Here is a 12,036-nt window from a genome sequence, read left to right as displayed (position 1 = left end):
TTTCATTGCATTGTATTGCAATAGCAGAAATTCATCTTAAATTAGACATTTGTGAACAGTGCCTTTACACCTATTGAACTGACGCTATTATTTGATTATGTCCAAATAAATCTTTTTTCTTTTCTATTATATTCTATTCTATTTTAATGCATGACATCGATCCAACACAGCCATCTAGATTGCATAAATTTATGTTTATCTAATAGGTTAATCAAGGAAGTTTTATTATAATAAGGATATTTATTTTATCCTCAGGTTACTCAAACTCACATCGTATTTAATTTTAATGTATTAGCAAAGATCGCCAGGTCACGTTCAATTCAAAATATCAGGAGAAATAAATAACTGTACAAAAAAGTATCTGAACAGGCTGGGTGTTCAAAATGACCTGAACGAGCTTAAAAATTGTTAAAGTTGAACACTAAAGTTGTGTTAAATTAATTTTTTATCAAGCAGAAACGTCTGCTAATCCCCCTAACGCTCATATATGGTGGAAATATTCGCTGTATTGGGTACGTTCTTGGCAGCTCAGATGGAAGAGCACCGGGCTAGCGATCCGGTGGTCGTGGGTTCAAGTTCCACCCAAGACAGTGAATTATTCCACTTTTAATTTCTTTCTAACCTTAAAGTTGTGTTAGCTAGGATTCAAAACTAACTTAATTTAACGGCGGCCTCCTAGCCTATACTCGTACCATGCGTCACTGACAGTGTCAAAAGTCAAAACTGACATATACGCTAGGTATCGAGACCGTGATTTACTTTCAACTTACTTATAGCTACATACATTGTCTCTACACTTGTACAAATACAGGTAGATATGTATAGAACTTCACATACTTACACTATTACTTGAATACAATGATTAGTTGCTGAAATTGAGGTTTACGAGCTTACCTGGTAATAAAACTCAAATCAAATGACTATGGCTTCATCATACTTTGTAATTTAGGCATTAAATCATAAAATAATAAGTGTAAAAAGGTTTTATCTTTAGTTTGTACTTGACATATAAATGAAATAAATCATGAAATCGCGAAGCGTCTAGTTGACGTAACTGGTGACCTGGAAGAGCTGGCGGCTTCCTCGCACAGCGTATCAGCATTGCGATACAACGAGGAATGCCGCCAGCATCCTTGGTACAATGCCTCAAGGGCCTATTTTAGCTTTAAGCTAGTTATTAATTTAGTTTAGTAGTTGTTGTTGTTGTTGTCTGTCCTAGGGCACCCCGGAGGTGCATAGGGCCTCCACAAGATCCTTCCACGCCTTCCTGTCTTGAGCAACCGTCTTGGCCTCTGTAGTATCATGTCAACCTCAACCTATATATCTTACTGTCAACCTCAACCTATATACTTACTTACTTTACTCTATGATGTCAACTGTCAATGTCATGTGAACATTCTGAATAAAACTACAAGAATAATAAATATGTTTTAATATAACATTCTGGCGACGACGACGGAGCTATGACCGCACGCGTTGATCGTTTCCAATTCGATTCGTTCGATAACAAAACAGAAGACTGGGATTATTATATCCAGCGCTTCGAAATTGAACTACAAATTCACGGCCTCGACAAAGAAACTTCTGAGGATAAACGAAAACAACTTCTTCTTTCTCGGATTGGACCTGCAGCCTTCAAGGTACTCGTAGATTACTATCGACCAGTTGTCGTTACTACGAAGTCGTACGATGACTTAAAGAAGGTGCTTAACGAATATTATGGGAAAAAAACGTACGTTCTCTCAGAAAGAGTTACTTTTGCGACTAGACACAGAAAAGCAGAAGAAACAATCACACAATTCATCCTCGAGCTAAGATCATTAGCGGGATACTGCGAATTCGGAACCACCCTAGACGAACGTATAAGAGACCAACTGGTAATCGGCATCAATAACAGCACATGGCAGCAAGAACTTATTAAAGAACACCCAACAAACAGTGCTAAACTCTCCGATGTTATAGCCACAGCAAACAAGCTTGAACAAGCAGAACTACAGAGCCAACGTTTAACGAACAACCCCCAGATGGGTACTGAACAACAAACCGTTAACAAAATAAGGCCCAAAACTCATCGGCCTACTCAACAACAAACTCCTAAAGTAAAAACATGTATGTTTTGCGGACGTGATTTTCACACGAACATGAATGACTGCCCGGCAAAAGGAAAACGATGTAATGCCTGCGGCAAAGAAAACCACTTTTCAAGCGTCTGCATAACCAGCGGTAGGCTCAAGTTAAAACAGAACAATACCACTAGACAAATAACAAGGCAAACAGACAGCGACGATGACAATTTTGATGAACAGAGCATACACACATTTGCTGTGAAGAGACACAACAACCCAACTACAAAAATTATGATACCAACTCAACTCAACGCAAAAAGGGTCGAAATGCTATATGATCCAGGAGCAGTGCATTCCGTAATTGGAAAAAACCTATGGAATTCTATTGGACGTCCACCACTAAAGAAATGCAAGAACCTTATGGCTTACACGGAAGTAGAAATCGAAACATTAGGAACATGCGAGATAACAGTTAATGCTTTTAACATTCAGAAGGTATTGACCGTTTACGTTACGCTACGAAACGACATTCCACTTTTTGGGCTGGATTGGTGCTTAAGTTTCAAACTACCTTTGCCCCCTGGAGCCAGGCTGTGCAATATAAAAACACCTGCAGCAATAACCTCAACCCAGCACGACACAAAACATAACAACGCAGTACAGAACATCCTTCAAGATTTCAAGTCACTCTTTGACGGTAAACTTGGAACTATAAAAGGGCATAGTGCTAAGATTCACATACCTAACGACGTGACGCCCAAAACATTTCGACCTCGCCCGGTACCACTCGCCTTACGTGAACAAGTGAACAGCGAACTACAACGACTAGTCCAAGAAGAAGTTATAGAACCAGTTGACACTATGTCGACTCCAATTGAATGGGCCTCCCCAATTGTCATTGCAATTAAGGCTAACGGAAGCATCCGCATTTGCGCCGACTTCAAAGTTACTATAAACCAACATGTCCAAACCGATGATTATCCACTTCCCAGATTTGAAGAGATTACATCAAAATTGTCTGGAGGACAACTGTTTACAAAGATCGACCTGAAAGATGCATACCTACAACTGATGATCCATCCAGAATCGCGGAAATACTTAACGATTTCAACACATAAGGGCTATTTTCGCTACAAACGCTTACCATTTGGAATTTCCTTTGCGCCGGCCGTTTTTCAAAGGACAATGCACCAGATCCTCAGTGGCATTGATGGTGTTGTTTGTTATCTTGACGACATTCTTATAACAGCCCATAACTTAGAAGAACATCTAACACGCTTAAAAACGGTACTAAAAAGGCTACAAGACGCCGGAGTGAAAAGCCAAGTAAATAAGTGCGCTTGGTTACAGGAAAGTGTCACCTTTCTAGGACATAAAATAGACGCCAGCGGTCTACACCCGACGGAAGAAAGAATCAATGCAATTAAGAACATGCCTATTCCGGCCAACACAACGGAACTCCGAGCACTACTAGGCTCGTTAACATATTATGGCCGTTTCATAGACAGCCTTCACATGAGATGCGCCCCATTGTACAGACATCTAAAAAAGAACCAAAGGTGGAACTGGACCGAAGAAGACACAAGAATAACGAACGAACTCAAAAACATCCTGACGTCATCGGACACGCTCGTACACTACGACGAAAACAAACCGATATATCTCAGCAGTGACGCATCAGAGAAGGGACTTGGTGCTGTTCTATTTCATAAAATCAACGAGACGATGAGACCCGTGGCGTATGCTTCGCGAACACTCTCCGACGTCGAACAACGATACTCGACTATCGACAGAGAAGCATTAGGGATCGTGTATGCTGTCACGAAATTCCACCAATATCTTTATGGTAGAAAGTTCATCCTGTTAACTGACCATAAACCCCTGGAAAGGATTTTCAGTCAAGATCGAGAAACACCCAAAATCGCTAGCAACCGGCTCCTTAGATGGGCCATGATCTTAAACAGCTATGAATATTCTATCCATTACCAGGCAGCACGAGAAAACACCCCCGCCGACGCACTATCAAGACTACCGATCGCATGCAACGACACAACACTAGAAGAAAGAACCGGGCTACCGCAATTCGCCCACTTACTACATCTGAGACTCGAGAACATTAAAGGAATGTTGAATGGAACAAAACACGAGCTACAAAAACAAACACTCAAAGACAAGACGCTCAACATTATCAAAAATTATATCATAACGCATTGGCCAGATAAGAAAGACCTTTCCAACGAGCTGCACACGTTTTATGAAAAAAGGGACCAGATATCATACGAAGACGGAATCTTACTTTGGAACGGAAGACTCGTCATACCAGAAACACTCCGACCACAGATCCTGGAAATGCTACACGACGGCCATAACGGCATCACAGCTATGCAGTCACTGGCACGTCTTCACGTATATTGGCCAAACATTGACAAAGACATATTAACTTTCTCAAAAAGGTGCAGTCTATGTCAGCAGTCCAGAAGCAACACGAATGAAGCTCCGGTGTTTCCGTGGGGAATACCAGTCGAGCCTTGGCACAGGTTACATGTAGACTACGCGGGGCCATTCTTAGGTCACATGTGGTTAATAGTTATAGACGCCTATACGAAGTGGCTAGAGGTTGTGCCGATGAACGTTACAACGACGAGGGCAACAGTGCAGAGATTAAAGAACATATTTGCTACATTTGGAACACCAAGATATATCGTAAGTGATAACGGGCCGCAATTCACTTCAGAAGATTTTAACCATTTTTGCCAAGTTTCAGGCATTACGCACATTAAAACAACACCCTATCACCCAAAAACGAACGGATTGGCGGAGCGCGCAGTGCGCACGTTTAAGGAGCGAATGCTAGCCAGTGACAGGAGCCTTGACCTCCATGAACGCCTTAACAGCTTCCTTCGAGGATACCGCAATACCCCACGGCGCTCAACAGATCGATCGCCCTACGAAATGATGTTCGGAAGGTCAATACGCACTACTTTCGACCTGTGGAAGCCTGACGTAAGAGAGAACATGGAAAAGGCACGCCTCAAACAGATACTGAGACCTACCAACAAAGTAGTTGTGCCTCCGGTATATAAACCTGGCGATAAGGTTTGGATAAACAAACCTATCGGTAAGGGGTCTGACCCTGGAACAATCATTAAATGCAACGGACCTTATTCTTACGAAGTAGAACTCACGAACGGAGTACATAAACGCAAACATGTAGATCAGCTTCGCCTAAGATATGAACAAGTACCAAAGACAGCCATCGACATAAACCAACAAACATCTCGACATGTGCCCGAAACTAGACAACCCGAATCTGAACAAGTCCCAAGGAGAACGATCAAGATCAAAAACTTTACATACTACAGACGTAACGTTAACACTCGAGAACAGAGTGGCGACCATGGCGAACAACCGGCCCCAGTAGCGCCCAACCGAGATCACCCAGACGGTCCCATGCCCCCACCGGCACCTGTGGCCTCCACCAGCAGGGATACAGGCGGAGGAGCGGCCGAGCCGCCTGCGCCACCCTCACCGCGCCGGTCGGGACGGAAGACGAAACCACCGTCACGTTTTGGCTTTTTCGGATTATAGACAAACAAGCCTTTTTTGTGAGAGGAGGAGTAATGTAGTATCATGTCAACCTCAACCTATATATCTTACTGTCAACCTCAACCTATATACTTACTTACTTTACTCTATGATGTCAACTGTCAATGTCATGTGAACATTCTGAATAAAACTACAAGAATAATAAATATGTTTTAATATAACAGCCTCGTTCCAGTTCAGTCCTACGGCTGTCAGCTCGTTCTCTACGCTGCGCCTCCAGGTGTGCACAGGGCGTTTACGGGCTCGCTTCCCGCCCTGAGGCCGCCACTCGAACGCGATACTGGCGTTGTTCGTATCTCCTCTTCGCAGGGTATGACCGATCCATCACCACTTCCGAAACGCTACTTCTTGGGCGATCGGAGGTTGTCGGCACATACTCCACAAATCCTCATTTCTTATGGTCTTCGGCCAGAATATGCGGAGGATCGACCGGAGGGACTTATTGACAAACACTTGTAGCTTGTTTAGTAGTACCACTGTATAAAATAATATGTTTTATATAAATAATTTGTTATTTTGATTTATATCATTCTGATGTCAGTGTACGTTCAAATTACCACTACGACTACGTTACGACTGGTCTGGCCTAGTGGGTAGTAACCCTGCCTGTGAAGCCGCGGTCCTGGGTTCGAATCCCGGTAAGGGCATTTATTTGTGTGATGAGTGACAGATATTTGATCTCTGTCTTGGGTGTTTTCTATCTTCTTGAGTTTACTGTGGGACTTAGCCAGCCTGTGTAAGAATGTCCTATAATATTTATTTATTTTATTTAAATTGACCTGTGACTGTGGTAGGTCTTATTCATATAATATTCATAACTACGTACATATAAGATCTTGTACAAACGTTATATTATTACTAATTAACATATTCAAACAAGTCACGTTTAACTAGGTGAATCACGGTAGAATGCATTATGCTCAGAGTGCATCAACTACATTTATCAGCTGGTCATATTTTGCATATTTATTCGAAAACAGAACCACCAACAAGGTACATGCATAATTATGTGTACAAGTACGACGGGTTCTAAAATTAATTATACCTACATAATTTTATACGTAATTGTATGCCATTAATTCAATATATTAGTGAAAAAAAAAGTATATTAGTAAACTACACCGTTATTAAATTATGTAAATATTTTTGCACAAAAGCAGATTTTAATGTGAAGACTGCTTCAAAAAATGCGATTTTTTTTTAGCGAACAGTCTATTATTTATATATTAATTCGTAGGTAGGTATGGCACAAATACAATCGTTCATATAAAATAAATAGCTAAAAGACGTATCTATTATACGCCAAATTGCTCGATCCATTGGGTAAATAAACAATCTAAAGGGGCCCACTGATTATCAGTCCGCCGGACAACATCAGCCTGTCAGTTAGAACATAAAGCTGACAGTTGCGGACGGAGTTTTTTTTTTTGTTAAGTGTACCTATAGTCTGTCGAATCGGAACTGGCCCCAAACTGCTTATCCTTTGTCTATTGTTAAGTGAAACCGCACGTGATTCTACCTGCCTAAAAAAATAATTGGGGCGCTTTTACCGGTTATTGAATTACCACTCTATGGAGATTGCAATAAGGTTAAAAATGAACGAATTGAAAAATAATTTGCCATTGCGTGTGGCAAGGACCACCCAAGAACTACGGATTTTTCGCAGGTAGCGGCACGTGCGGTTTCATTTAACAATAGACAAAGGATAAGCCGTTCGGGGCCAGTTCCGAATCGACGGACTACAACTAAATAACAATTATAATACGGGCTATCACGGGCAATGGCCGGGCTCAATGGAGCTGCCTTCGAAGAAGGACCTGAACTCACGGCGTCTTAAGCATTTTTTTTTGTCACGTACATAGCTTATGGGTATTATTGTTGTTACCCAATTTTATCGATCCGCGGACTGGCGCCATTTTGCTAACGACTCTTTAACGATCGTGGCAATTTATCGCATAACGGCGTCTAATATTTAATTCCAAGGACCATTATAATTATGTTATTATGTTTTTAAGTCATTTGACCTGATGATTAGCCATTGATGACAACCGCAAAATGCAGGTGCGAAAATGAGTCGAGTTTTTGTAAATGTTTGAATTTAAGCGCATGTATTTATATACTGGAATAGATGTGATTTTCGAAAGAAAAGTGACTAAGGCCAATTCCTAGGGCTGGAATCGAACCAGCGTCCTATCCATTCGTGACCGATGCCTAGACCACTCGGCCACCCGGGCCATGGCGGAATGAGTCAAATTTTCTCAAGTATCTCTTGCATGTATTTTGGTCTAAAGGGGCCCACTGATTAACAGTCCGCCGGACGATATCGGCCTGTCAGTTAGAACAAAAAGTTGACAGTTCCGAACAACTGACAGGCCGATACCGTCCGGCGGACTGTTAACCAGTGGGCCCCTTAAGGCCTTTCCTGACTTGTCGGTGGTAGTTAAGCCATCTTTTTATGACTGGTTAGATATCGAAGGTGCGGTCCCGTCTGACATTCAGCCACGATTGAAAATTGTGTAAAAATATTTTAAATGGCTATTAAATATTTTCAAACATAAACAAAACAAACACAAACAACAATTAATGACTTCATTTAAAATAAGCTACTTATAACTCCCGTGGGAGTAAAATGGACTTTACCTGCCGCTGCACATCATGCGTGAAATAGCAAGCTTACCGAGCAAGTGTTATGAAAACTAAGTATGTAATAGGATTACCTATGACTATGACTTCATCTAAGCAAACATACATAATACGTACCAATTCTAAATATTATGCAAATATTAATGTATGATGTACGATACGATGAGGTAGTAGGAGTTATACGCGAATCATTCACCCGGATTTTAATTTAAGCATTTAAAAATTTGTATGAAATCTGTTTTACGCTCCTAATTTTACAATAATCAAGAAATCGAAAAAAGATATTATAAGATCAAAGTCGGCACGTTTTACGGTATCTTAATAATCTTAATAGTGTTAATATTAAATTTGTTAACGCTGAACCAATCGGGTAAATCCATTATACAGGGTGTTTCTTGTAACAGGAGCAATAAATTAAACTGTAGGCTGTACTCCTCAAACTGACCAACATCTGTTCAGCAACTTTTGAAAATAACTCATGTTTTGATTTTTATTACACTTTTAAGTTTATTCATCATCAATATTAAGAGGGCCTGGCCCTCTGTCGCTGCAGCATTTTCCATTCCAGCCTATTCTGGGCTTTCGTTTTTACTTCCTGATACGAGTGGCTACAGCACCATTCTTTTATCTGTGTCATGTATGATATTCTAGGTCTTCCTCTTCCTCTTTTTTCCTCAATTCTGCCCTCCAATATGATTTTGTTTAACCCTTCGTGTCGGAGTATGTGACCTATACATTTGGCTCTACGTTTTTCAATGACGTGCATTATTTGTCTCTTCTCTTTTGCCTTCTCTAGTACCTCAAGGTTGGTGCGCTTTTCTGTCCAGCTGATTTTGAGCATCCTTCGCCAACACCACATTTCGAATGCTTCTAGGCGCCGGCGGTCTTGTGTTGTGATGTTCCAACTTTCACATCCGTAGAGGGCGGTGCTCCAAATATAGGTTTTAATTAGGTTTTTCCTTATGTTTATGTGGATTTTGCTGTTGTAAATATGTCTATTTGAAGTAAAAGCTTTCTTTGCCATTGCCACCCTAGTTCTTATTTCTTTCTCGCTTCTGCCTTTTTCTTCGATGATGCTTCCCAGATAAGTAAATGTGTTTACTTGTTGTAGTCTTTCCGAGTTGAGAGCGATATTTACTCTGGGAGAATTGGTTTTGCTTGTCACCAGAACCTTTGTTTTCTTGACGTTTAAGTTTATTCTAAGACGCAATAAATAAATAAATAAATAAATATTGGGGGACATCAAAAGAGGATTCATAATTTTTAAAAGTTGCTGAACAAATGTTGGTCAGTTTGAGAAGTACAGCCTTTAGTTTAATTTATTGCTCCTGTTACAGGAAGCACCCTGTATAATACGATGCCGCTTTTCCTTGTTCCTTATCATCTGAGTACCTATGTAGTATGTGCCTATATATATATCAGCCATATTCGCGTCAAATATTACCTATAGAAACGATATGGACATTTCTTCAAACAAAAACGTGTGAGTCTACCGCCAGTTTAGCACTGACATTTACTTGCGAGCGAGATGTATAATAGAAAGTAAATTACGTAGATTTTAGCGTATAAATATGTCAGCTTTGACATTGTCAATTACTCATGGTACGGGTACTGAACAAAACTTTATACTCCTAAGTCACGATGTACTTTTAAACGATGTGTTTTTGAGGTTCCTGGTTCGTCGTATTCCTGTTTCGTCGGATTCCTAATTCGTCTAAATGTGCTAAAAATGCTAGAAAAAGTACGATCACTGGTGATTACATTAAATCTTCATATTTAGGTAGTAAATACTGGTTTACTGCACGACATATTTAATTATATGTATATAATTCCGACGAAACAACAATACGACGAATCAGGAATCCGACGAAACAGGAATACGACGAAACAAGAATACGACGAACCAGGAACAAACCTTTTTGAGCTTGGAATAAAAGAAAGTTCTAAATTCAAAACTGCAAATATGACTGCGAAGTAGGATGTTAAGTATTGTTTAGATTAGAGAGTAACGTGTGCAGGTCATTTTGAAGTTTTTGAACACTTCAGCAGCTTAGCTACTTTTGCTGTACAAACTAAGATATTTAGTGAATAACTTACCGCTGTTTCGCTCCATAAATCGCTTGTACGAGTCTATTATAGACATGTTGAATGGAGGATTGGCCACCCCTGAAACAAAAAGGGTTATGAGTTATGAAACATATCCTTTTTTAATTGGTTTATTGAACGGATAAAAAGTTCATACGAATAATTTCGCAACGCTCGCAGAATTCGCAGATCGATCCCTGATCTCTTATACCAAAGAGAATAGATAGTATAGATTGTATAAAGGGTCCTGTCATAATTAATTTTGTAGTCACAGTAAATTTACTGCCATTAAAACACGATTAAAACTCAAAATGAAAATGTAAAAAACTACCATAAAATGTATATGTCGTAGTCAGATCGTATAATCCGCCGTATTACATTACGGCTAGCCGTTTTACAAAACAGGGGCGTTTTGAAATGCGGCGGTTCGACGATTAGCCGGATTGAATGCGGCTGAATGAAAATCCGCTATACATATCTTTCACTGATATCTTTGTGTTAAAATTGTTAAATATGAAACGGTGTTGACAACGCCATCGCCATCTAGCCGAGCATAGGCCAAAGGTGTGTGCGCCATCTTTCCGAGAATGACTTTTTCTTGATTTCCGAGGCACGTTTTTTCCTTACACTTTATTCATCTTATACGGAGTTACATATGTCTTTGCTAATACTAAATTAAACATTTAAGAAACAATTATTTACTTTTTGCGTTGTAAAATGCATTGCAAAATTGTATGCTCAATGCCAGACATGTATTTCACATTGAACTGATTGATAGGCAGTGAACGCATATAAACCATGGAAGTATTCTGTCCGCTCAATTATGACCCAACGTAAAGTATTCGATTGTAGGCGGTGCTTACAGAGTGTTCGATTGGCAACTTCAGTGCGGCCGAGATGACAGTCAGTGACGGATGACTAAATTGGTTTATAAAAACTACGTTTTTTTGTAATTAAAAATGTCTTCATGTGTCGTGAAGTGGTGCAGAAGTTGTTTTAGTTCATATCAAGGACAGTGGAATCACCTTTCACTTGTAGTAAACAGATAACTTCAGTAAAATTTGGAATTAACATGACGACATTTTTTTAATACTACCGTGCTAAGCTAAAACGTAACAACTGCATACGACTTTCATAACAAATACGACTTTTTAAATTGCGAGGATAATAGGGATGGTTTAATGCCAAATGAAGTAGACTATTTTATTAACTTATGATTGGTTTAGGTATTTTCTATATACAGTAGAATCCGCTTATAATGACATTGAAGGGAAGTAACAAACATGTCATACTAAGCGGATGTCATATAAAGCATAGTTGATAAACTTTTTATTTTATTTTTTCCAAATTAATCTCAAACAATTTTGTGAGAGATGAGTTTTATTAACCTTATACCAATTATCAACTTTCACCGAGAGTAAAAACTAAAACAATTTAAACGCCACAGACGTCCTCGCAGGGAAAGATGTGGGGCCGGCCACGAAAACCAGCGAATTTGTCAGTATAACCGGACATAATTCCATAAAAATAGTATTTATAGGTCGAAGTTATCTTATCCGACTTTGTCACAAAGAATTTCATATGAAAACCAAACTTCGCACAGTAATTGCGTCATAGTAAGCGGTTGGTCAGTATA

At 39.8% G+C, this 12,036-nt stretch overlaps 1 protein-coding gene across 1 annotated transcript in view; it reads right to left on the bottom strand.

The window, feature by feature from the left end:
- Positions 1-12,036, bottom strand: part of LOC134649952 (very long chain fatty acid elongase AAEL008004-like) — a 43,752-nt gene that overhangs the window by 11,488 nt on the left and 20,228 nt on the right. The window contains exon 2 of the mRNA XM_063504751.1: positions 10,413-10,481. Within this exon, the coding sequence (XP_063360821.1) occupies positions 10,413-10,481 (69 nt within the window). The remainder of the gene's footprint in view (positions 1-10,412; positions 10,482-12,036) is intronic.

The sequence above is a fragment of the Cydia amplana genome, chromosome 8 (assembly GCF_948474715.1).
Source record: "Cydia amplana chromosome 8, ilCydAmpl1.1, whole genome shotgun sequence".
Taxonomy (NCBI): Eukaryota; Metazoa; Arthropoda; class Insecta; order Lepidoptera; family Tortricidae; genus Cydia; species Cydia amplana.
The sequence above is the reverse complement of the archived record's forward strand: the minus strand, read 5'-3'. Positions and strand labels throughout refer to the sequence as shown.